The 26,267-nt window shown below is 51.0% G+C and overlaps 1 protein-coding gene and 1 long non-coding RNA gene across 13 annotated transcripts in view; one reads left to right on the top strand and one right to left on the bottom strand.

Moving 5' to 3' along the window:
* LOC138916701 (liprin-alpha-1-like) overlaps nt 1–26,267 on the top strand; it is a 108,195-nt gene that overhangs the window by 48,633 nt on the left and 33,295 nt on the right. For 8 of the 12 annotated variants that reach the window (XR_011424033.1, XR_011424034.1, XR_011424035.1 and 5 more), the window contains 13 exons: nt 204–305; nt 531–755; nt 2,428–2,574; nt 3,966–4,100; nt 5,270–5,344; nt 5,724–5,807; nt 7,762–7,893; nt 9,201–9,263; nt 10,311–10,390; nt 14,302–14,437; nt 17,578–17,801; nt 20,467–20,698; nt 25,884–26,035. Coding sequence is in view for 9 of the 12 variants with exons in the window: in XM_070229919.1 (XP_070086020.1) it covers nt 204–305; nt 531–755; nt 2,428–2,574; nt 3,966–4,100; nt 5,270–5,344; nt 5,724–5,807; nt 7,762–7,893; nt 9,201–9,263; nt 10,311–10,390; nt 14,302–14,437; nt 17,578–17,801; nt 20,467–20,698; nt 25,884–26,035 (1,787 nt within the window). In the remaining 3 variants the exon portion in view is untranslated. The remainder of the gene's footprint in view (nt 1–203; nt 306–530; nt 756–2,427; nt 2,575–3,965; nt 4,101–5,269; nt 5,345–5,723; nt 5,808–7,761; nt 7,894–9,200; nt 9,264–10,310; nt 10,391–14,301; nt 14,438–17,577; nt 17,802–20,466; nt 20,699–25,883; nt 26,036–26,267) is intronic. The other 4 variants (XM_070229924.1, XM_070229921.1, XM_070229923.1 and 1 more) reach the window with 2 other exon arrangements.
* LOC138916707 (uncharacterized) lies at nt 20,872–22,898 on the bottom strand. The gene is made up of 2 exons (XR_011424036.1): nt 22,720–22,898; nt 20,872–21,463 (listed from the first exon to the last, which is right to left on the bottom strand). It is a non-coding gene; the product is annotated as an uncharacterized lncRNA (long non-coding RNA).

The following is a 26,267-nucleotide window of genomic DNA, read 5'->3' as shown; positions in this document are numbered from 1 at the left end:
CCAAGTTGCAAAAGTCTCTTAAGTACCCGGTTGGCCGGGAGATAATAAACTCTGTTTTGATAACCTGGTTCCCCTCAGGGTGGGTGACACCACCATGTGTTTTCTTTTTGTGTTATGGTTACAGTTTATAGTTCTGTTTTTCCAAAAGAAGTTTGCTATCTTTCCTTATTTCTTTGCTCTTATCCAATTTTTTTTGGTTTTAGCTAATGATTCTTAAGGAACAGAATAATCAGAAAAAAACTCTCAAAGATGGGGTGCTTGACGTAAACCGCAAACAAGAAAATACACGGAGCACTAATGGAAAGGCAAGTCCGTGGGCTTTCTCTTTGTCGTCTCCTAGTTCCATCTGCCCGCAGTGTGCGTGCAGCACTGTTTCACAACTGTTGTCGAGCCCCGCTTCGAGCTTGAGTGTCGTGAGCGCTGTGCCATCCAGCAGGTCTCGTAAATCAGCTTTGGTTTTACCTTCCTCCTGGAAGTCCTTTACTTCCTAGCTCACCAAACAAGCCTATTTAAGGATTTTTTTCCCCCAGCAGCGATCTTCCAATGGTTCCTTAAGCCAGGAGGAGGACCTTGCTAAAGTCATCGAGCTCCAGGAAGTCATAGATAAGCAGTCGAGAGAGCAGAGGCAGATGAAGGAGCGTCTGGCCGCCCTTTCCAGTCACGTCACGGAGCTGGAGGAAGACCTGGACACCGCTAGGAAAGCTCTCATCAAATCTGAGGAAATGAACACCAAGTTGCAGCGGGACGTCCGCGAAGTGAGTGGTGGTGGAGACGGCGCTGCCCTGGAGTCCCAGGGCTGGGCGGTTTGGGTTTGATCCTCGCTCATCTTGTCCCTCACGCTCCCAGCTCCCTCCAGCCTTTGGGTTACTGTATAAGTGACGGCCAAACAGAACAGCACTGTGAGGCTGTGGTAGGCGCCTCCCCATCTCGGTGGTGAGGCCTCCTTTCCCTGAGGTCTTCGGAGCTGGAGGACCCCCGGTCCAGCTGGTCTGTTAGCCTGGTGGCCGCGGCTCCCCGCCGTGCTGCGGTGTGGCTGTAGTGCCCTGGTCTGTGGGTCCCTCACGTCCACGGCTTCCAGGCTGTCTGAATTTATTCTTCGTTATGCTCAGGTTTCCTTCTTGCTTAAGGGGAATGTTGGTTTCGGTTGTCTGCTTGTTCCCTGAAAGTGATGTGAGCGTGATCTGCTGAGCGTTAAGGGCGCGTTCCTGGCAGTCTTCCGGCGCTCTGACCTTCTGCTCTGCGAAGGGATGGGTGACGGTATTGAATGTCAGAGGTCGGACCACAGCGAGAGTGGAATTGGCTCACACTGTGCCGTGAGGAGCGTGCTGGAACAATATGCAGAAATAGACTCGTTTCCGGCACATGTTTCTGCACGTAGAATTATTTACGAGAATCTGTCTAACCATCATTATAAGAGCAAATGAGGGCTGGATACTTTCTCTGGTGCTTCCTCCTGTCACTGCAGCCCGTCCTTTGTAAACAAACAGAACACACGCACGCGCACCCCTGCGAGACCATCTCAGAGAGCCTGTCGGGAAGACCCTTCAGACCTTTTCACGTGGGTGCGGAGCAGCCGCACTGCCCCTTCAGCAACTCGGTGCGAGCAGTTTTCTGTAGGAATTCAAAACAAAGAAAAAGACTACGTTTATTACAGAACTTGTTTAGTTATATTGTTCTTTGGCAGCAGGAGATTATTTATGTGGCGGAGTTTAATATGCAGAGGATTTCGAACTTCTTTAAGACCCGTCACTTTGAATATTAAGACGTGGCTAACGTGAGTTCCTTAGTAAACAAAGAGGGACCTGAAATGGACTTTTAGGTTGGGGGACAGGAATGGCGCTATCAGAAAGTTCTGGTCCTGGTTTCAGTGTTCGATACTGTGTAATAGAATTTTGCTGCTGAATGAGGCATCAGAAGGTTGCATCCAATTAAATTGAACTTTGACTTCTGTTCCCATTTGTTAATGTTATTGCTTTAATTTTGTGGTAATTGCATGAGATTTCATCCAACTTCTAGCCAAGAAAATGAGCCTAGTGTCTCAGCATCGTGTCCTTGAGGGGCTTCGCCCCGTCCTGCAGGAGCGCACTTGCATCGTGAGGCACACAGAGGTCGTGTCTTCATTGTCAAGACCTTCACCTCCTGGGATTCTTGCAAGATTGGGCTATTTTATTGTCCATTTTTCTGGGTAATCTTATGTAGAAAAGGATGAGCTTCGTAAACTGAGTGGCCAAACATAGTAGGTGAATATTTATGAATATTTATGATATTTGAGATAGGTACATTGCCATTCACCTTGAAGGAAACTGGCATCTCTGTCAACTGAATTCTGAGGACACTAATTTTATATTTGATTTCAAAATTAGAGTTTAGTCCAGTTTTTTCTCTCTTTAGCATTCACCTTTTTTCCGTCTGAAACACCTAATGTAGGCCATGGCCCAAAAGGAAGACATGGAAGAGAGAATCACTGCTCTGGAGAAGCGCTATCTCGCGGCGCAGTGGGAGGCCACCTCTGTGCACGACCTCAACGACAAACTCGAAAACGAAATCGCGCACAAAGACTCCGTGCATTGCCAGGTAGGGGATCTTACAGAGCTCTGTCTGGCTTTCGCTGAATAATTACTAAGGCAGTTAAAGGCCTTTTTCCTGTGACTTCCATGTTGGAAACCAAGGCCCAATGTAAAGTTTTTGTAATCTTAGACTACTGTGTTCAAAAGGGTGAATGACTTCAACTGGCCAGTTTTAATTACTTAGGGTTTGATTTAACCATTTTATGGAACTGCACTCCTTGCTTCTTTCTCCTGTTTTGTTTTGTTTTAAGTGAATGTTAATCTGTTGCTTGTTAGCGTTTTTACCAAAGGAGCAGAGTGGCAGAGAGCTGCAAGGCAGTGGCTGCTTGTTAACAGCTGGGTCAGTGTAATACATGGCGCGTTTAGAAATGCAGCCAGCAGGGAGAGTCTGCCCCTCCTGCGGTTTGCTGAGCCACGCTTGCTCCTGTTTCTCTGTAGCCCCAGAGAATCGAGTTAACCAGAAAACCCCAATCCAGCTTCTTGAAAATAAAGTGAGTTCATCTGGTGTATCATAAAGTATATCATTAAACCCAAAATAAAAATAAAACATAAAATACTAGGAAGCCATTAACAATTTTATTGTGGAATACTGTTTGAGAGCTTGGGAGTTGTTCACAGGGATGACTTTAAAGGGCAGACCACAAAATACTGTGGACAGTGTGACGCGTTTTCCAAAGGTTTTCAAGCGTAATATATTGTCTGTATGTCTACGGAGATACGTGCACACAGGAAGAGGAGAAAGCTGCTTAGGAGCAAATGTCCGCCTCTCAGGAACCTGAACTTACAGATGATTTTTAAAATTTTCTTTTTTTAAGAAGTTCTTGTCTAAATTTCCCACATTGAAGTTTTTTTTTAGAGTAGGAGGACTTTTTAAAAGAACAATGATACATTTACAAAAATAGCTTGACTAGCTTTTCCTTAGGCCGACTCTTCGAAGGTCTCTGTTTCAAAGGAGAAGGCCATCTTTTGGCTTACCTGCCCCTGGCAGTTGGCTGGAAGTAGTGTTACCTTCAAATCATGGGTCTGGTTATTTTTTAAAAAGGGTTAATGATGACTCTTCTTCCTTAACTTGTCACTAAGAATGAGCAAGCTTCCACAGAAAATGGGTTTTCTTTCATGTATAGGAACTTTGTTTTTTGTTTTTTGTTTTTTTTTTAAGAAAAAAGACTTCTTCAAAGATATTTAGGTAAAGCAAATACTTTGGCAGAGGCGCTTTGCACATTGAAATCAAGCCCAAACAGTGGAAGACGAGGTTCACTCTGAAGTGCCTGCCAGCACAGTGCTGCTTCTGTCAGAGCTGGTTTAGGAGATGTCTGCGTTTAGAGTTTTCCTCAGTTTGTCAATATGGAGAGGGCCAGAAGATTTGGTCCATTTTGATGCTCTGCTCTCGTTTCGTAGACTGAGGATAAGAACCGCCGGTTACAAGAGCGCCTGGAGTTGGCGGAGCAGAAGCTGCAGCAGACCTTGCGGAAAGCGGAGACGCTCCCCGAGGTGGAAGCGGAGCTGGCCCAGAGGGTGGCCGCGCTCTCCAAGGTGCCGCCTTGGGTTCCCTTCTGGGGCCAATGTCGGGATTTTGATCTTGAGATGATTTCCCTGTGTGCCTTGTTTACCTTTTGTTCTTATGTCGGTGCACCTCCGCCCACGAAAGAGCTCAGATTGGTTCTTAGTCTTGCGTTGTCTGAGATTGGACCGCTTTTTAAATGTCCAGTGTGAGCCTCCTCTTTTGTTATCCCTGAACTAATTTCTCTCCAGTTTTGTCAGGTGTGTGCTGTTCATCCCCAGGCTGCTTGATCTAAGAGTCACTGCTGCTTAGAGTTAGTCAGCAACTCAAAGTGTAGGATGGAAGCTTTGTGTAGAAGGATAGACTTGGTCCCAGAAATCGGAAAACACCATTCTCATTTGTTTTACTTTTTCTTTTTTTTTTGCTAAGCAAGAGTCACCCTGAGCTAACGTCTGTTGCCAGTCTTCCCCTTTTTTGTATGTGAGCTGCTGTCACAGCATGGCCACTGGCAGATGAGTGGTATAGGTTTGCTCCTTGGAATTGAACTCGGGCTGCCAAAGCGGAGCACAGCGAACTTAACCACCAGGCCACCAGGGCTAGCCCTGCCATTTTCTTTTAAAGACAATGAAAATAAATTTGTAATAAACAAATTTTTAAGCAATTTATTCATTCATCTGTTCAACAAATGTTGACTAGGCGTATGCAAGACACGCGCCCTGCCCTCTCTATCCACAGGTGACTAGGCACCTTCAGAATGATGTTGTAGGTGCTAGAAGCAGGTGGCCCGTACGGGAGGAGGAAGCACGTGATGACAGAGAGCCCAGCCTCCCTGGGCCTAGGGGAGGCTTAGCCTCCAGTGCCCGTGGGAGTCAGCCAGGCAGAGAAGCGGCCCCGGGCCAGGGGGCCTCCTGGCAGAGGCCTGTGTGGGCGCCTCCGTCAGTGGTTTCATGTCGCCTGGTTCGAGCTTAGTGAGCTGCTGGGGAGGGCACCCGTGGGAAAAGGGCAGGACAGGCACAGGCTGCTGCTGGTGAAAACTCGCCTTGGGTGGGTCAGATGCTGTCGAGTGCGCACAGGCCTCCCTCAGAGCAAGTTCATTGCTAACAGCTGTCGCAGAACCGCTTCTCTTCCTTCGTGATCTGTGTTTAAAGTGTCGGTTTCTTCTCTCCCCTGTCGTCTCTCCTGTCCCTGGTTGACCTTATAGTCTGACCCTTGGTCTTCTGGAATGTCTACTGCTAAGGAAGCTAAACTGTTCGAACTTACTTCCCAGCTCAGGAAGGTAGAACGTGTGCATTGCTCTCACTCGCGCTTGCTGCTTCCTGCTTTCCCTGCTGACTAACCAAACGCGGTGTGAGGGTGGGGAGCATACGATCCACTGAAATTGGGCACGGGGTTGGGGAAGCACATTTCTCTCACCACATTTGTCACCAACACCAGTCCTGCCTCAGCGTCACCAACGTGAGAGGATTAACCGCTTCCCAGATGAGCACGTGAAGCCACGTAGGCTGTGTCGGGAGATGTAAGGAGACGCTTTCCGTCTCACGTGGTTGACAGTGGTGCACGCAGAGCATGTTCCGCTGGCTGCCGCCGCAGTGGCGTACAGCATGCTGCCAGGGAAGCGGAGACCCTGGTTGAACTTACACTGTGTTTGCTGACAGGCCGAGGAGAGACACGGCAACATTGAGGAGAGGCTGCGCCAGATGGAGGCACAGTTGGAGGAGAAGAATCAAGAGCTGCAGCGGGTACGTGTCCAGGCACAAGGCCGAGCGCCGAGCCCGGTGCGGGGGGGACGCGCTCAGGCAGGGGAAAGCGACACCTCGTGATTCCACTTGTCCCGACGCGGACACCGGTCCCTTCTCCATCCTGTCATGTGTGTTTCGTTTGTGGCCTCATGTACGAGTCGTCTGCTGACAGGTGCATCCACCCCGGGGACAGTCATGCCAGCACTGCAGCAGGGGAAGAGCTTGGTGCCCGTAGGCCCTGCAGGGAGGTGGGTCCCCAGCCCGAGGAGGCCGCTTGCTTCTCTGACCAGCCCGTCAGGGGACCTTCTCCAGGCGCCCCTGAAACCTGAGGTGCTGGCCTGGGGTCCCCGTGAAACTTAGAGTGAGGCGTGTTGTCCTAGATGACAGGTCCACTTGCTTAGGATATGGCACTGAAAGCCCAAATTCAGGTCACGGGCCTGACTGTCTCCCAAAGTACCAAAGTATGACTGCAGACACACAGGTGTGTGCAGAGGTGGGTATTGGCGAGGAAGAGGAGACTGTGACTGAGCTGTGAGCTGTGAAGAGAGTGTGCAGTGGAGGCTCGTGTCAGTTGAATCCTGAGAGAGTTTTCCCTGAGGAGTTGGTCAGGTGTCAGTGTGGAGCATCCAGGCAATGGAGCGAGTGGCCGTCCTGCGTCCGGCTGGCACCCAACCTTACGACACCAATTCAAGGCCGTCAGATTTTATTTTCACCAGAAGCCCGTATTCTTGGGCGTGGACCGCAGACTTTCAAACATTCTGACTCCCTTCAGAAGATTGTATCTTAGTCCTCTGCCTGCCCCCCATACGCACACGCGTAGCTCTTAGGCAGAGATTTTTATCCGTTTGGGGATGCACTTCCTTACTTTCAGAACTGTTGATAGAATTTGGAAGGACCAGTGTTGAGATAGGGGTGCCATTAATAAGTAAGGCAATTCCAAGTAAACGTTTAAGTTGCTTTGCTTTAAAAATATTTGAACACCGGTGCCTTATTGTGTGGTGTGCTGGGTCTCTCCAGATGGTGGTAGCTGCTGTGTGTTGGGCATGATTCTGAGAGCCTTCTGTTTGATTTGACCATGACCCATGAGAAAAGGGAGATGCTGGCACCCGTGGTGGTCAGCTGAGGACGCTGAAGCACGGAGGGCTTGACTGTGTTGGCGATTCCCTGTGGGCTGCTCCTCCAGGCAGCGTGGCTTGAGCGCAGGTCTCAGCCCCCGAGCCATGCTGCCCTCTGCCCGGGAGCTGCCCACCGGCCCGGGGGACTCACCCTGACAGGTGCCGCCTGTTAGCCCTTCCTGTCCCCTCCACGTGCCCTTTGTCTTTGTTCAGAATAAGGGGTGAAAGCAAGCTTTTTAAGCCATGAAATTGATGATAGTTTTATAAAACACAGACTTAGCAGCTTTATTTTTAAGTTTTAAAATTACTCGTGATTATTTGTAATTTTTCAACATAAACATTCATTACAAAAAATTCAAGTGATGTAGGAGTATAAAGAACAGGTGAAAGTCTCTGTCTCCACTGTTTTTTCCCCAGATGAATTTCTTTACCTTTTGCTTTGTGAGTTGAGTTCATTTTTTCTCCGGAATCCAGACGCAAGCTTCTGTTTACATGGGCAGATTCCTCCACTGGTGTGTGGATAAGCTGATCCCCTTGAAACTCTGCTGTGTCTGGGTGTAAATCTGCTCCTGGAGCCCACCCGACAGTCAGGGATGGGTGACGTTGCTGAGGCCCCGTGAGGGCCTCGTTTAAGGAGCAGTGGACGTTCTCATTAACGCTCTCGCAGACTTGGCCCTGCCTTTCTCTGCGCCTGTGAGGCAGTCCTGGTCATCGTGTAGACGTCCACTGATGGCGGAGGGCCGGAACAGCCCAGGGATGGCGGCACGGGTGACTCCACGGTGGGGGAAACGATCCTGCCTTTGCTCGCAGTGGCCAGGTGTTTGTTTCTCCTGTTCCAGGCAAGGCAGAGAGAGAAGATGAACGAGGAGCATAACAAACGCCTGTCCGACACCGTCGACAAGCTTCTGTCAGAGTCTGATGAGAGGCTCCAGCTTCATCTCAAAGAGAGGATGGCTGCCCTGGAAGACAAGGTGGGATGTCACACACCTCGCCGAAGGTTTCCCATCCTTTACAAAGAGATCGCCCATGTTCTGCTCCCCAGGGATGCTGCATAATGGTGGTTAACAGCCATTACAGGAAGTAGAAATGACTCCGTAAGGAGGAAAAAGTGCCAACTGTTAACCGCTCGCTGAATTAACTTCTCGTTTGTTATGTTCTTGCCCAATTTGTGTGTATGGAAGCTTGTTTACCATTCTTATTCTCTAGAGCAGGAGTTGGCAAACTGTTTCTATAAAGGTCCAGATAGTAAAAATTTTAGGCTTTTACGAATTATGAGTGATTGAGCAAAATAATTTCATGCCTACTAATAATGAGCATGAAAGCAGCCGCTGATGACATGTGAGTGAGTGACTGTGTTCCAGTAGAACTTTGTTGACAGGGACAGGCCCTCGCTTGCCAGCCCCTGCACTGGAATCTTTTGCTGGGCCCAGCCCTCACCCCTTCGTTGCTCCTGCGTCGGAAGTTAATTTCTGTCTCGTTTATAAACATAACGGTGTAGGAGAATGGTGTAAAATAAAGGCTTGGATCAACTGAAAGTGTTCCAGCTCCTCCCTCTCTCCCTCCATTCGGTTTGGAAAACGTCTGAGCAGGACTCATGCTCCTCTCATCATGGGGACACTTCAGCCATCCCCAGGGTGAAGGAGAGCCCTAGAATTTGTCAGAGAAGCTCTCATGGGCGACAGTTGCATTGGGCCTTGGCACGACCTGTCCCGACTACACGGGTGTCCCTAAAGATAACGGCCAGAGCCTGCCCTGAGGTGGGCACCGTGGTCACGCTCATTCGAGAGAGACCAGTGGTCATTACTAATGACGTGACGTTCCTGTTGCACAGAGCCCGTCAGGAAAGGCGTTATCAGAGACCACACAGGGCGCTTCCCCCTTTCCTCCTTGATCAGTGGGCCAACCTTAAGGGCAGAATACTTTTACCTTAGATTTAAACTGTACGTTTGAAACTTATGTCAGGTTTCCCAAGTGACCGATGAATTGTAAAATCTAAAAGCTACTATAAACCAGTTTAACGGATGCAGATAGGCCTACACTATGGGCTTGACATGCTTACTTAGAAAAATCCATCACGGAGGTAGTAGGTTCTGTATTTACAAATTATCATGAGAAGTTGCGATGGTCTCACTGTTGCATTTCACTCTAATACTGCTCATGAGTACGTTCACGTGGCCCCTTTTCCGTGGTACTTTATTGTCTTAGACAGAAATGTAGCCATACTATTATGTGGAACGTTTTCAAGAATCAACACTAAAGGACTCTTCATCTTTTGCAGAATTCTCTATTACGAGAAGTTGAAAATGCAAAAAAGCAGTTAGAAGAAACGCAACATGATAAGGTACTTAAATGTCTAAATCATTGAGAAATCCGTGAATTGAGCGAGTTCACTGTTGCTATAACTACTACAGACGTTGGGTGAAGTGGGGTCAAACTTTCCTGCTGTAAGATTTATGGCACTCCTAGAGTTGTGCGTGAATGCGTTTGTGTTGGCGGTGGATGTTAAGTCTGGCAGCGGGTAGGGATCAGAGTTCTGAGTCCTTTCTGGGTTCATTTGGAAGCTAAAACCTTAGCACAAACCTGTCCTCTAGAACTGTGCTGTGCAACAGAAATGTAATGGGAGCCACATGTATAATCTAAAATTTTCTAGTAGCCACATTTAAAAGTGTAATGTGAAATTAGTTTTACTTAACCTGATAGAGTCAAATGTTATTTTATCATGTCATTAATATAAAAGCTAATGAGCTGCTTTACATTCATTTTTTCATAGTGGGTCTTTGAAACCCGCTGTGTGCTTTATAGTTACAGGACATCTCAGTTTGGACCAGCCCCATTCAGGTGCTCAATGGCCACGTGTGGCGAGTGGCTGCTGTATGGGACAGCATAGATCTAGAAGGTTATAGGTGACTTAAAAAGTTTTTTGTCAGTTTTCCTTACTGTTTTGACGTGTACAGAAATGAGATTGGACGTACAAATGAACAAATGATTCATGAATGAATGAATGTGTGCTCGATGTGAGACAAAGACAATACAGAAAGGAAAAAGACAACACAGGGAAGTCTGTGCAGTAGAAGGTGAGTATTGTTCGCCTCTCCCACCCCAAATCTCTCTACAGAATTAATAATTGTTAATGACTCGGTGTTTCGCCTCTAAAAACTTCTCTTTGACTAAGACATGACTTTTTATGCATCAGGGTTTATAAAGCTAATTTGGTGGTCTGAGTGTTTATGTTTACTATAGGACTCTCGGAGAAAACGTTCTCAGAACTAAAATACTTGATATTTATAACTGCTAATTTAACCTATTATGGTTATGTTCAACATTTGATGCAAATAATTTTAAATCCTGAAGGAGACAGCTGCAGTATGTATCATTTGCTGTTTTGTAGGATCAGCTCGCACTGGACATCGAAGCCTTGAGGGCTGAGCTGGACCAAGCGAGGCTGAGAGGGGCATCCCTTCACCACGGGTACGGCACTCACGCGTTCACAGACATGCTCCAGCACCTGCTGTGTGCGTACGGGGCGCTCACAGACGTGCTCTGGCATCTGCCGTGTGTGTACAGGCCACTCATGCGCTCACAGACACTCTCCAGCACCTGCCGTGTGTGTACAGGGTGCTCGCACACTCACAGACGCACTCCAGCACCTGCTGTGTGTGTACAGGGCGCTCACACCCTCACAGACACTCTCCAGCACCTGCTGTGTGTGTCCGGGGTGCTCACAGACATGCTCCGGCATCTGCCATGTGTGTACAGGGCACTCATGCGCTCACAGACACGCTCCAGCACCTGCCCTGTGTGTACAGGGTGTTCGCACACTCACAGACACATTCCAGCGCCTGCTGTGTGTGTACAGGGCGCTCACAGACATGCTCCAGCACCTGCCGTGTGTGTACAGGGCGCTCACGTGCTCACAGACATGCTCCGGCACCTGCCATGTATGTACAGGGCGCTCACATGCTCACAGATGCACTCTGGCACATGCCATGTGTGTACAGGGCGCTCACACGCTCACAGACGCACTCCAGCTCCTGCCATGTCTGTACAGGGCACTCATATGCTCACAGACCCACTCCGGCACCTGCCATGTGTGTACAGGGCACTCATATGCTCACAGACGCACTCCAGCGCTTGCCGTGTGTGTACAGGGCACTCACGTGCTCACAGAGGCACTCCAGCACCTGCCGTGTCTGTACAGGGTACTCACACCCTCACAGACGCACTCCAGCACCTGCCGTGTGTGTACAGGGCGCTCACATGCTCACAGGCGCACTCTGGCACGTGCCATATGTGTACAGGGTGCTCACGTGCTCACAGACACGCTCCAGCACCTGCTGTGTGTGTACGGGGAGCTCACGCACTCACAGACACGCTCCAGCCCCTGCCGTGTGTGTACAGGAACACATGCAGGCCACAGGGGCAGCCAACTGAACACACTGCCTGGCCTGAGCTCAGGGAGCCTGGAGCTTCGGAGCAGGCCGGAGGGCAGAGGACAGCATCATCCTGAAGGTTAGGTTCTGGTACCTTGGAGGTTCCCGTCACATCCTTGACTCAACTCAGAACCGCAGGAGGAGGTGGGGCTGGGGACGATTGATTAGTGTCGGGCATATGAGTCTGAGGCACCCGCCAGAGTGTGGGCGTGATGGTGTCGGGATCGGAGGACAGAGCCCAGGGTGCCAGAGGAAGCCCCGTCCACCTGGGAGTGACGGTCGCATCCTCGAGGTGAAAGAGAAGGCCGCGGAGAGCCTGCGCTGCTGGAGCGGGAGGATGCCCTGACGTTCGCGTGTCTGGTGCGGTGCTTGGAGTCTGTATGTTTTGAAGAGGCTGAGAGTTAACGGCGTGGCGCTCGCAGATCTTTCGAGGCGTGACCGGGCCGGCTGCTGCGGGAGTGAGCCCCCTGGCTCGGCGTGAATCTACCAAGTTGCCCGGCATCCTGAGTTTTTCTTCCTCATCGTGGTAGAGGCGGTAATTCTCATTTAGGTGATTTACTTCTTTGTAGAAAATGGTCATCAAGTGAGAGTTACGCTTTAGCAAAAGTTATCGAAGCGCTTACCTGGTGGCAGTGACTGAAACACAGGAGACGGGCCCCTGCCTCCAACACGACTCAGGAGGAAGCTCCGAACCTCTGCAGGTGTTCCGGCATTTGCCAAGTTAGGACATCCTGAAGGTTTAGGGTATCTTGCGGCTGTCCCTGCCTAACCCACTCCTAGAAACTAGAGGAGAAATCAGCGAGGACAGAGAGGCAGAGCCAGAAGCTTCCCCTGACGCCGAACCCGCTGGAAGGTGGAGTTTCGAGGAGGAGAGTGTGCGCTTCAGAGAGCGAGGTGCAGAGGAGGACCAGTGCAGGGAACAGGCACTTGCTTTCTGCTTCAGGTCCTCGCTGGTGGAAGGCTCGTGTCATTAGAGCGCTGCAGGCGGACCTGCTGCTCGGGATTGCAGGCGTGTGTGCGAGGAGGCTCTCACAGGCACGTGGGTGAAGAGGAAGTGGACACGCGTGTGTGACTCTTGTGGAAGTCGAGTCCTGAAGGGAAGGGAGCCGGTGTAGGAGCTTGAGGGGGTGGCAGAGCTGGGGGCAGTTTTTCCGATGGAGACGTCTTGACATGTTTGCCGGTCCCAGGTGTGATGTTAGAGGTGAAAGACAAGGAGAGAAAGGAGCTCTTTGCTCTGGTAGTGCAGAGGTGGCAGGAGGGGATGGCCAAGGTCACCTGGGGCGGAGTGGTCTGAAGACAGTGGGCAGGAGAGGCTGCATGCGGAGGGAAGGGCTTTGTTTCCGGGAGGCAAGGCTAGAGGCTGCATGTCAAGTGGCCTAGAAGAGAGGTGGTTGGGAGCTGTAGAAACGGGGGGAAGACCAATCACAGTAGGCGTGGAAGGGCCTTGGGTGGACTGAGGAGAAGGGGTCTGGCAGGCAGGGCAGGCTCAGCTCATTTGGTGTGACTCCACGGTGAGATCGGTCATCTTGTTTTTGTGATCTTCTCCATGAGAAAAGGTAGTCTAGCTTGAGGAGTGGAAAAGCACGGTGATGGGTGGCCTTCCATAAACAGATTGGCCATATAGAAGAGAGGCTTCAGCAAGTGATCAGCTGCAGGGTGGTGGCGGGTCGGGAGGCAGGTAAGCCTGGGAAGGGGTGTCAGAATCGGGAAGCATTTGTGCTTCCCGAACCATCCAGAGGTACACGCAGGATTTCAGGTGCATCGCTTTCATCTGCCGTTGAACCGTCTCACGGCCCCAGAGCAGTTGGGCTGGAAGTCACCCTGAGGGAGAGTGAGAGTGTCGTGAGGAGTAAGGGGTAGAGGAAGTAGGGCTGGGTGTGCTCCAAGGGGAATTCCAGACTTGGAGATCTTCGAACAGGCAGTAAATCTCGTGTAACGCTACAAGAAGGTATTTCTTTAAAAAGTTGTCGAGAGGTGTGTACCAAAAGTAGATGAGTTGGCATGTCACCCTGGCCCTGTCCACGATCGGGTGGGGAGGCTCGAGGGGTCCCCTGTCTAACTGGCTTTAATCAGATGAATGGACTCTGTCTTCTCAGATCGTAAGGCCTCCTGAAAATGAAGGCAGCCAGCCTTCTTTCCGGAGAACAGGGAGGCCCTCGGTGGCGGGCCAGGACTGAGGTGTGGCTGGGGTGCCCACGGTCACGGCTGAGCGCTGGGCTGGGCTGCGCCCTCCTCGCCTCCGCTCACCCGTTCCTCCCCAGGGCCTCTCCTAGTGACTCTCTTGAGCGTCTCCCTCGCGGGTGCTCAGGGCCCCAGTCACTGGTTCAGGGGACTGTTTTAGCCGGGCGTGTTGATTGTCTGTCAGTCTGATTGCACGCAGTCTCTGCTTTTGGTTCGGAATCCTCAAAGCGTCCTGCCCAGCCCGGTTCATACCAGCCCGAGCTGTGGTCAGAAGGGCTTCTGCAGCCGCTCCCTCCGAGGGGCCTGTGGGAGCGCTTCAGACAGTGCCACGCAGAGAGAGGAGTGTCGGTGTCCACTAGCCTCACACTGCGGAGCCTGGCACAAATGGGAGAGTGACCGTGGAAGGCCGCAGGTCGGGGTGCGGGTGCTTCCTGGTGGGTCGAGGAGAAGGTCGAGCAGAGGCAGGGCTGAGCACCCCTCTGCGGGCCCTGACATGGGTGACGGATGCCTCTTCCACGGCCCAGACAGCTGGACCCCATCCTCTCATCTCCAGGTCTGCAGTGGCAGCATTGGCTTTCCTAGGTATGGAGTGTCCCCGCTGGCGGGGCTGAAAGGCTCAACGCTGGCGGGAGCGAGGACAGAGGTGCCCTCCTTGGAGTCCTTTTTCTGTGAAATTACGTGTTTTCCAAATTGACAGCTTCTGGCTTGACTAACAAACTTAGTTCGCTTTTCTTATCTAATAATGACCTTTTGTTTTCCATATTTCAGCCGACCCCACTTGGGCAGTGTCTCGGATTTCAGGTTCCCTGTGGCAGACGGTCCCGCAGACGCCTCCAGCAGCAGCGCGGTGTTGCGGCGCCCCCAGAAAGGCCGCGTGGCAGCCCTGCGGGATGAGCCGTCCAAGGCAAGGGCCTCCGTCCTCGCCGCCCGCGAGCTGCCGGCCCTCGGGCGTGTCTCCTGCTCGTCCCGTGACTTTGAGACTTTGGGGATTCCAATGGTCATAGGTCGCCTTCTCTCTTCCCCTCCCCCCATTTTCCTTTTTCTGGCTAAGAGTTTCGTTTTAGGCATGCTTTTTTCTGAAGAACAAGTTCTGATAGAATATGACCTACTCTTAAGTGCAACGTAATGTAATTAGTACGGTTTGGAAGCAGCGATAAAGCGTGAATGAATGCGTGTATCCGTCATCTTTTAGTGAGAAGAATTCACATCGGGAAGTTTAAATACCTTCCTACTTGTGTCTGTTTAACAGCACGTCTTTATCTACTTCTGCGTATTTTTATTTACAGCACCCGTATTCAGTGCACACCTGGTTTGGGCCAGGCGTCATTATAGACTAGGGCTCCAGCAGTGAATACAGGCAGAGAAGATGCCCGCACCGCCAGGGCGCACGTTCTAGTGAGGAGCCAGCGTGCGTGAGAAGTACAGTACGGGCCGTGTGTCAGTTTCCTCTCACTGCGGTCACAGGCTGCTGCGAGCTCAGTGGCCTAAAGCAAGGAGCACTTAGAGTTCACAGGTTCCGTGGGCTCGGGGCTGTGAGCAGGACGGTTCGGGCTCAGTTCTCCTGAGGTTGCAGCCGTCCGGATTCTCACCTGGGGCTGAAGAGTGCACTTCCAGGCTCACTCGCCTGGCTCTGCCTGGCCCCTCTCTGGGGGCTGCTTGAGTGTCCTGGAAAGGTGCCCGCCAGCTTTGCTCCGGGCTCATTCTGAGAGAGAGCCAGGAGAAAGCCCCAGAGCCTCTGAGGCCCTGGTCTGGAGGCAGCACGCCTTCACCTGGGCTGCACTCGGTGCGTTAGAGTGAGTTAGCGAGTCCTGCCCTCACTGTGGGCCAAGGGAGGAGTGTTAGAGAAGTGTGGACGTATATTTAAACCACCACAGGGTTTCCGATGGTCATAAGCAGGGAAAGGAAACCCGGGGTACCCTGAGCTGTAGGAGGGGAATGATAGTTTTAAGTAGGGTAGCCAGCGAGGTCTCACAGGGACGGTGACATTTGAGCCAAGGAAGGGAAGGACCCATTTGGAGATATTAGAAGGTCATGCCAACACGATGTGCTGATGGGTTGAATATAGAGTATGAGACAAAGAGGCGAGTGAGGCCCCCGAGGGCCCGTGCTTGAGCAGCTGGAGGCTGGAGGCTGTCTCCTGCGATGAGGAAGACTGCGGGGCAGGGGAGACGAGTGGAGCCTGGCCCTGATCAGGTCGACAGCCCTATCTGCTGTCCAGGTGGACGTGTCAGGTAGGCAGTTGGATATTCTGGCCTGGAACCCAAGAGAGAAGTCTGGACTAGAGATAAAGATGTGGGGGTCATGACCATACAGATGGTGTTTAAAGGTGTAAGATGAGATCAAGTCCAAAGTGGGTGCCTGTTGATAGAGAGGAGCTTCCAGGATAGAGCCGTGGGCCCCTCCAAAATTGAGAGGTTGGGGAGACTGAGAAAGGACCGGCAGGAGACTAAAGAGTGACAAGGAGGTAGGCAGAAACCCTGGACAACGGGGCCTGCAGCCGAGTGAGCGAGATGCTCAGGGAAGAGGGAAGAGCAGCAGGCCTGGGCCTGCCGATGGGCCAGACGAGAGGGCGGTGGAGGTCAGTGGCGGACTTCTTAAGGTGGGCGCTTTGATCCTGGAGCAGCTCTGTGGGAGGGGAGGTGAGCAGGAGGAGAGGAGGTGGAGGCGGAGTCGAGGCGGCTCTGGAGACCTTTTACTCATCGGGACGAAGTGCAGTGGTGGCTGGAAAGAGACGTGGCATCCAGGTTCCGTGGTTCTGGTGTGTTATCTGAAGGAGGGAGAAGGGCGCAAACCTTCTCAGGCTGATGGGTGTGGGCCAGTAGAGAATCGATTACCCCGAGAGAGGGAGGGAGCACAGCAGGCGAGCCTGGAGTCAGCCAGAGGGGGTGCGCCTCGTGCCCAGAGGTGGGGCTGGCCTGGGTGGGGGCCCAGGTACCTGGCCGCGACCTCAGATCTTGGGAGGGGAGGTGGAGTGCATGGGTAAAGGCCCGGGGGACGGGGAGATAAGCCAGCAGGGCATCTCAAGTCTTGTGGTTGCTCTAATGTCGTGTCAGTGAAGTGGGAGGCAGGGCCCTGGGCTCAGTGAGGACGGGAGAGGAAGAGATGGAGGCTTCGAGAGAGGGGCTGAGACAGCCGCACGGGATGGGTCACGTGGCCCCGGCGCGCATGCCTTCTCTGTGCGCGTTCTGATTGCACACGGTACCCCTCCATCACGCGAGACAGGAGTTGGCTCGGCACAGAGGAGCCTTTTCTCCGAGAGCCTCAGTTCTCTAGAGACCGTGGTCCGCCAGCTCGCTCTTCCCTGGGTGTTGAGACGAGTGCATCCGACGGCTGCCCTGCTGTCTCCTTCTGCCCCTGCCTGCTGCTGTCTGTGCTCGTTCACACCGGGCTCAGAAGAGGGAGGATTGGGGAACTCCAGTGAGGTGTGTTACTCGATAACACTAGTACAGTGGTGTGGCAACTGCAGTGAACACAGCTGCCGTGGATGTAGTGAACTTTTTACTTCCCATTAGCGTGGCTGATCGTGCCATGTTTTTGTGTGTGTGGTTTTTGTTTTTGTTTTTGCTGAGGAAGATTAGCCCTGAGCTAACGTCTGTGCCGGTCTTCCTCTGTTTTATATGTGGTTCGCTGCTACAGCGTGGCCAACTAGCAGTGTAGGTCCAAACCCGTGGATTCAGGCCACCGAGGCAGAGTGCACTGAACTTAACCACTATGCCACAGGGCCGGCCCCCCCATGGTGTATTTTTCTAATTTTCAGTTTTTGTTTGCACTCGGTCTTGTCACCATTGTGAATAACGTCATGGAAATGCCTTGTGTCCACAGTGAGATGTGACTGTTACCAGGCAGTCTAAGTAATCGACTGTCCTGCCCCTGAAGTACTGCCTGCTTAATACGTGTCAGCAACTTAGAAGCATGGCCTATTTTTCCAAAATCTTTTGGGCTTCTATTTAAAAGATATTTAAGTTTCTGCTAGGTTTACTGTAAGTTGCTGTAACTTGGTTGTTATTTTCCATCTTTGCTGAGATTTGATTTTCTTGTTTCTAGGTACAGACTCTTAATGAACAGGATTGGGAACGTGCCCAACAAGCGAGTGTCCTGGCCAACGTGGCGCAGGCCTTCGAGAGTGATGTGGACGCGTCCGACGGCGAAGACGACAGGGACACCATCTTCAGCCCAGCTGGCCTCTTGTCCCCCAGTGGGCAGGCCGATGCCCAGACGCTGGCCATGATGCTTCAGGAGCAGCTGGACGCCATCAACAAGGAGATCAGGTACGTGGGCTTGTGCATAGCACCACAGACACCATGCATGTCTCTAAAGAATTGTATACTACCTAGGACAGTCTGGAAGAAATACTGTGGACGTATTCTACACGTCCCATGATAGTAAAACTTAGTTCAATCCTGTTTGAATAGTTTTAAGTTCTGAGGTTGCCCTTGATTGGAAAGTTCAGTTGACCGGGCGTTCTCGCCACAGTTGTGGTGTGGGTACACTTGTGTAAGATCTTGCAGAAGGGTGAAAGGGGTTCGGTCCGTTCCCCCACGAGCCGATGACACAGCTGGAGAGCGTTGCCGGGGAGCTCAGTGTCCACCTGTGCCACTCTGGATCCCAGGCCGGGTTCCAGAGACGGGCGGGGTGCAGAGAGCTGAGCGCACATCGGAGGAGGCCTCCCTGCTCCGAAGTGCAGAGGGGAGCTGTGGTGTGGGGCAGGGCACCATGGAGAGCCAGGAGGAGGTGGACTGGCCTGGCGCCCTTGTGGGTAAGAAGCAGGACTCTTTTCACGGGCAGTGCCAGGTGGCGGGTGACTTACGAGGAGAAACGCCAGAGTTCAGTCCACTGGCAAGCGAAGGTGAAACATGCAGTAGGAAGCGGGAGGGAGAGTTTCCTGCCCCCCTCCAGCCTGAGTGTCCCCCAACTCTGAACCCTGCGGGGGGCAGGGAGCTGGGGCAGCGTCCACCTGCCGCTTGTGCCTCCTCCAGCGCTGAGGAGGGCCCTCTTGTGTGTCTTTCAGAGCCTCACGTTTTCAGGTGTGTCACCCAACCACCTGGAACAGAAAGCCGAGGTTTTCAGATTGGCAAATTCCCACTCCTACTTGCGTTTTCCTCTATTAAACTAATAGAATGTGAAAATTGGTTCATTACAAGACAGTGGTCAGGGACAGGCCCCATGGCCGAGTGGTTAAGTTCACGCGCTCCGCTTTGGCGGCCCTGGATTTCACCAATTTGGATCCTGGGTGCTGACACAGCACCGCTCTTCAGGCCATGTTGAGGCGGCATCCCACATAGCACAACCAGAGGCACTCACAACTAGAATCCAGCACTATGTACTGGGGGCTTTGGGGAGAAGAAGAAGAAAGAAGGCGACGATTGGCAACAGTTGTTAGCTCAGGCGCCAATCTTTAAAAAAAAAAAAAAGACAGTGGTCAAAGGATGGTTTGAATCTTAACCTTGTCAGTGTTTCAGAGGTGTTTTCTTTCGAAAGCCTCTTAGCAGTTATAACAGTAAATTTACACGACAAAGGGCCGACTGTGGGGTGCAATCCAAAGACTTGCCCGTCCGAGGGGGTGCTGTCCCCGTGGCCGAGTGGTTAAGTTCCTGAGCTCCGCTGCAGGCGGCCCGGTGTTTCGTTGGTTCGGATCCTGGGCGCAGACATGGCACTGCTCATCAAGCCAAAGACTTGCCCGTCCGAGGGGAGATTAAGAGGCCTTAGGTCTGGGTGCAGGGTGACAGGGAGCCCAAGATCTGCCCTGTCAGGCCTGAGGCAGCCGTGGTCCGGTCCTGCATGCACACAGAGACCAGCCGTGTGCCGGTGACCCTGCGGGAGGTCCGGGCAGAGTTGCTGCCAACATTTTGTTCTTGTCAAGCTGACACAGACGCCAAGTGCCGGTTCCTGCGCAGAGCCTGCAGGAGGGAAGGAGGGGCAGAACTAACTCCAGGGAGAGCTGTAGGCTCTGCAAGGAAGGGGTGTGCGGCCTGCAGTCTGCCTCCCTAAACCACGGTTCGTGTGCTGTGTTCAACCCCGCAGAGCCCGGAAGACTGCCTTTCCCCATCGCTGTGGGAAACGCGAAAGGATTATAAACGTCAGCTTTTATTTTTCACAGTGTATTGCTAAGTAAAATGGGTTCTTCTTTATGTAGCAAGTTGACCTGATATAAATGGTAAATTCTGTCCACTGCCTTGGTATCAGTAACAGAAAGTACTTTCAGAATATATAAGTAGAACTTTAATTGGACAGGTTACTGCAAGGTTACTACTAATTTAATATTAGAGTAATGATTTGCATAGTCAAATATTAAAACTGCTGTTTAAGCATCCACTATACATTAGGAGAGAAGAGCTTTAATTATGAATTTCCAAATTAATGCAGCATGGTTGACGTGAATTCATTCAGATGAGGCTGGTGGAGAATTCTGTCAAATAATACAAACAAAATACTTTTGTTCGAACTCAACCTTTAAAAAAAAAAAATCAATGTTTTCGTCTAGTCTAGAGACTTAAGTGTTTGGAAACTCCTGATTGCTTTGTAAATTGATTTTTTGATTATATCAGAGTTCCCAGTTTCCAGTCAAAAAAACCGATAGGTAAATGTGCAGCTGTGCCCTGAGAAGTGGGAATGTCGGAGCTGTAAAATTCAAACATCTCGTTGTGTAGTAAGAGAGTTGCCAACTAGCCCCTCCAGACTTGTGGGGTACGTAAATAAAATCAAACGCGAGTGATCAGAGATAGTTGGTAAGACTCAGTGGAAGGTGTACTTTGTGCTGTTCCGAAGCCGAGTGTGTTAAAGAGAGAAAAAGTAGAACGTTTTTGCTGAAGTGTTAATTGTTGGAGCAACCGTCATTGGAGTTTCCTTACAGTAATGCAAGCACCGATTTTTTCATCTGAACCCGTTAATCTGTCTGCTAATGAAGGAAGGATGACTGTTTTGTTTTTACTTTAGGTTGATACAGGAAGAAAAGGAAAACACAGAGCAGCGGGCGGAGGAGATTGAGAGTCGAGTTGGCAGTGGGAGTTTTGGCAATCTTCGTCGTTTTAGATCAGTGAGCTCCATTCCCCTCTACCCTGCCTCCTCGCTCGCCGGCTCCTCTCCTCCGAACAGTGGCCGGTCCACCCCACGAAGGATTCCGCACAGCCCAGCTCGGGAGGTGGACAGACTAGGTATCATGACTCTGGTAAGGATTTGTCTTTTCTTGTGCTGTCTCCCCTCGCCCCCGACACACCTGATTTAAGTCTTGGACACCACGAATATGCTTTATTTTTAACCCGGAAGAAAATCAGGTGCATTTGTTATGCTCAGAGGTTTGAGATTTTTAAAACCAACTCATATTTAATCATTCAACAATAGCATGGTGACAAATTAATTTTAATATTGGGGTGATGCCTGAACTCCAGAGAAGTTTTCACTTGTTCAGCTCTGAGCGTGGTCAGCTCTGCAGGGTTCGGCAGCTAGGGGGATATTTTTGTTTTCCAGCGATAGACAGTGTAACAAAAGTAAATACAGCAGCCATCGTAACATATAGGAAAATGTGCAGAGAGAGTCAGTGCTGTCTGTCTTTACGTTCGGGATGCCTGACTGGAGGGTACAGAATATGCCGTCAAAAACAAAACTGAAGAAAAAGCTAAATCGGTCCTCTTAATAATGCCCTCGGTGGCATGCTTGGCACCGGTTCTGCAGGTGAATCCAGGGTGGCGTGAGTGAGAGCGCGCTGCCGCTTGGCCTCCCCGGGAAGCGCGGGGCTGCGTTCGTGCGCAGCCTCTGGAAGTGCAGGGACCGCGACAGCGTGCTGCTCTAAAGAATAGTGCCTAGCTTTCTCACGTGTTTAGTCTGGGTTTTGTGAATGCATGAAATCATGTTGACAGCGTTCTGCTTTCTCACTGCGCTTCCGTTCTCATTTCTTCTGCTACCACCCATTTTCGTTTTTAGTTGCGTTGTTAGCCTGTGTGTAATTAAATGAACCGTGAATCGCTTTAGTAGCGTCCGAAGTGGTAACTAGTCCATTTCGCGGTGTTTTGACATAGTATTTTTATAATTTACATCGTTAGCTCATTAGCTGATATTTTAAGCTCTTTGACAATTTCATGCTCATTTCCTTTCAGAGAATTTGTAAAAACAGTTCTGTTTTTCTTTTTCCTTGTTTTTGTAGTTGTGTGTGCCGGCTGACGCTGTGTCTGCTTCCGTGTTTAGTTTTGATTTCCTGTGTCATCCTTCTGTTTATTTTGTCACTGTTAGTCCAGGCCTCAGCCCGCGCTGTGACACCCCCTCCACGGGGTGCTCAGGGAACCGCCACAGTGGGGGCCATGGTGTGTGTGTGGGGGCCACTGGGGCTCATTAGTGGGGTTTCTGCGTTATCTTCGTTTCTCATGAAATAGTGTCTTTTTCCCTCAGTAGTGATACGTTTTTACTGCTGTGTCACTGTACAACAGATGTGGATACAGGCATGATATCGCTGGATCAGAGTGCTTTTATTCAAACTGTGTAGGGTTTGTGTAATTCAGAAATGAAATCTTTTATATATACAGAGATAATCCGCCAAGTATAGAATTAACGGAAACTTGACACAAACAGTATACCTTTTGGTTTTAATGCTTATAGTCAAGACTGTAAATTTCATCAACTTGTTGGACATAAACAATTAATGCCTTTAATAGACTATTTTTTAAATTCACATATCTCATAGGAATCATAGAATGTGAAGATTCCACCTGCTATTCTGCTAGCTTTTATCCTTACGTATTTTCACAGGGTACCCTGCTTTAATCAAAAAATTTATGTTTGAGAAATTTTAAATCAATTTCTAGGTAAGAATTTTATATGAATGACCAATAGGTGATTAATAACTAAAAGTAGGTTTGTTCAGTTTTATAGTAAGTCTTGCAATAACTTCCTCGTCAACTAAATTGATGTTTAGAGACATGTTTTTCATTAGGGCAAACTAAGTTCTAGAGAAGTTTGGCTTAGAATAGACAACTGTTAGGGCCCTTTGTTCTATAAAATGCCGTATTTTAATAAATTGTATATGTTGTAATAGAATTTTATCTCCCTGAGTAACGATTTATAGTGTTTCTCTAGTAAATCTTGAGTAACTTACTGTTTAAATTTCATGGTGAAAAAGATGTTCCATTTCCAGTTACGTTTTCTCTGAATCTCAGCTCGCTTATATCTGTCTTGTCATTCTCTTTTTAATATATTTACCTGTACTGATCCTTGAATTTTTAACTTCAGAGTATGCAGTAAATCTGGTTTCTCTTCATTTCTTTGCATGCGTCCGTCAGCCTAGTGATTTAAGGAAACATCATAGAAAGGTCAAGTGTTTAGTAATTTAACATACCTTTGTTTCTCTGAAGTATTGACGGGCACCTATCATTTGGCATGAATGAGCCCTGTGAATCACTGACATTTAAATGGACATGTTGACACTCACCTGGCATGTCACAAATGACGATTGTCCTGTTGGAGACAGGTCACTGGTGGTTTGCATAGAATGCTGGGACAGGCGTAAGGGTGTGCCTTTCTTCCACTCATTTGCCTTCTCATCGTTGCATGCTTATTTATAATGGCTATAGTATTTTTTCAATGAGAAATTACTGAAGCAGAGCCACAGATTTTAGTTTGGGGAAAAACTAATTTTAATAAGCATAGCTAGAAGGGCCGGCCTGGTGGCGCAGCACTTAAGTTCGCATGTTCTGCTCCTCGGCAGCCCGGGGTTCGCCGGTTCGGATCCCGGGTGTGGACCTGGCACCCCTTTGCGAAAGTCATACTGTGGGAGGTGTCCCACATATAAAGTAGAGCAAGATGGGCACGGATGTGAGCTCAGGGCCAGTCTTCCTCAGCAAAAATAGGAAGATTGGCAGTAGTTAGCTCAGGGCTAATCTTCCTCAAAAAAAAAAAAAAAACATAGCTAGCTGTCATGAGCTCTTACTGTATGCCAGGCCCTGTGCTGAGTGCTCTACGAGTCTGCTCTCTCGTCCTCATGGACTTCCCGTGAGATGCAGGTTACTGTCGTTATCCCCATGGACAGATGTGGAACGGAGGCTCAGAGAGGCCACGTGCTGTGCCTAGGGGCACACAGTTAGGGAACGCTGCAGTGTGGACTGGTCTGATTTCAAAACCAGGACACTGAGTCGCTTCCCCCACGGCCTGACTTCTCTGCAGATTCTCTCACCTCCTCACTCGTCCCTGACAGTGGGGGCCAGTGGGCCTCTTCTCCTTATAGATAGTCGTGAATCGGGCCTCCCTGTTCTTGGAGGACATGCACGCACTGGGGAGCAGATCTGTTGACCAGAATGCCTTCCTCCTAACCTTCACGCCATGTGCATAGCCTGCACCCCCACCCAGAAGCTGCCTGATCCTGCGCTCGTAGGCCGCCCTTCGGATGCTCGGGCAGCTGTCCTCTGACCGCAGCGCCTAGAGCACATGAGCTGGGCGGCAGCCGTGGGAGCCCTCCGCTGCGCAGAGCACCGTGGCGATTCAGCGAAACGCAGGCTCAAGTCCCCGCTGTCAGTGATGATTTGTGACCCGGGTGTGCTGCTCGCCCTCTCTGCGCCTTGGTTTGCCCTCCTGTTTAAGTGAAGACAACGACAGAAGCGCGCTCCTCGGGGTGGCCGCAGACGGTGCCCGGCCGTGCACGATCTGCAAGGAGCAGAGCTTATAACCGGCCGCGGCGCACAGCATGCCCTCAGTCCCGCCGACTCGCATCCGTGTTTCCCTCGGTGGGAAGGCTTTCTCAGGGAAGGAAGGAGCGTGTTGATTGACGTCCAGGCAGGACAGCCTGACCCTGTTGCTCACGGCACTGTGGGCTGGCTGGCTGGCTCCTTCGAGGGCCTTGCTGTGGGGCTGTGGTGAGGATGAAAGGCAGGAGTGCAGGCATGGTGCAGACACGGGCGGCGTGGGCCGCGCACTGTCCTCCTCCTCAGCGTCCCTGGCCTACGCCACCGTGACCCCCCAGCTGTCGGGGAGCTTCGTTCCAGTCAGCTCTGAAAGAGCGTGCAGGCCCCAGCCTGGCGGGCCCCAGGCTGGGCAGGGCCCCTCACCACGGGGGCGCAACGGGAGCAGCCACCGGCCAGGGCGGGCCGCTCCTCCTGAGCTCTGTCTCCGCTGAGGACAGTGAACTCAGTCCCGTGGACTGCTCCCTGTCCTGTTCTTTTTTGTTTTTTATAGGTGATTGTTTTAACCTCAGTTTGAAATCTCTCCCTGTTTCAGTTTCGTATTGATAGTTTCTAGCCGTCGTAGCCTTTGGTTGTCTGCAGATTGTAATTTGAAATCAGGAGAGCATGTGGAATCTATCCAGCTACGGCTTAAGGTTCTATCTTAAATGAGTTCGACTCCGTTTTGCACTAAGCCCCTTGGTTGTCACTGAGCCGCTGTGGGGCTGCAGTGGAGCGACACTCTACACAGTCGCATTAAAAAAGCCCAAGTTGGCTGCTCAGGTCTTGCTATTTGTACAAACGCCTGCCACGCACGTTTTGAGGACTCCAGCCCTGCCTTCACCACGGAGCCACATGGATCAGTAAGACCTGCCGGAGTTAACGTTTTCCCCACCGCCTCCTTCCTGTCCTCACGTTCCCCGACACGGGAAAACTGGCAGTCTGAAGGAGAGGATCTTCCAGTGGAAGGCCAGGACTGCTTTGAGCCGGCTTAAACAAATTGCTTTTAAACCGCGTAGAAAGACCTCAGTTTATAGCATCTGTTCTGCACGCTGAGACGTATGAGACAGACAGGCGTGTCTGGGATGCAGGAGTTAGATCCCTTTTTGCTTTTCCACTTGTTACAGAGTCCAGGAAGGTGCATCACTACTCAAAATGATAGTGGATCATGGTACAAGCTATTTCTCTTTTTCTCCCAAAACAAAAAGTTCTGGACAGTTTACCCAAGAGGTTTCTGCCCTCTCTGGTGTTTCTTCTGAATGCATCAGGAGATAAACACGTTCGTCTTCAGCTCCTCATCAGGGACAGTGAGTGCCGTGCGTGCTGTGTGAGGACGAGGTTTTGGGCGTGGTTCAGATCTCGGTGCCCTTCAGTGGCTGTCCTCGTGGTGGCCTAGGATCCTAGGGCGGGCGGGCCCTCGGGCTGCGAGGAGGCTCAGGAGGAGGAGTGCCCGTGTGTCCTGCCCGGGTCTCTGCGCTCGTTCTGGTGCTCGTAGGCCAGGAGTCGGGCTCTGCTCTGTGCTCCTGCTCCTGATAAGTAAGACGGTCCTTTAACGTGGCGTTGGGCTAGAACGAGGCTGGTTGTACTCAGCAGAAAGCATAGCTCGTGGATTTCCACATAAGTTTATGGTTATAATTTAAAGCCTATGTGTTGTGGGGTTTTTTTGGTCACAGTGTGTTGTTCACTAATTTTACACTGGTCTCAACCCCTCAGTTGCCAGCCTCCCTAGAAGAGGTACGAGACGACAAGACGACAATAAAATGTGAAACCTCGCCCCCGCCCTCCCCGCGGTCCCTTCGGCTGGACAGGCTGCACAAAGGGGCGCTGCACACGGTCGGCCACGAGGACCTCAGGGACTTACGGAAGTAAGGAGGGCAGCGTCCCACCCTAGCCCGGCTCCAAACAGACCGCCTTCTCATGCTCAGCTTTCAGAAATCCATTGCTCTCTTCTTGGGGAAAAAAGTCAGAATGATGACTTTAAAGAAATACTGGTTAATTGAGTTGAGTTGATTTAGATGATGCCCTCGGGCTGCCCTGGGAGCTCAGGTGAGCCCAGCAGAAGATGCTGTCTGTTTGGGCGACGTGAGTTTAGAAAGA

This window comes from Equus caballus, chromosome 12 (assembly GCF_041296265.1).
Source record: "Equus caballus isolate H_3958 breed thoroughbred chromosome 12, TB-T2T, whole genome shotgun sequence".
In the NCBI taxonomy this organism is placed as follows: domain Eukaryota; kingdom Metazoa; phylum Chordata; class Mammalia; order Perissodactyla; family Equidae; genus Equus; species Equus caballus.
The sequence above is the reverse complement of the archived record's forward strand: the minus strand, read 5'-3'. Positions and strand labels throughout refer to the sequence as shown.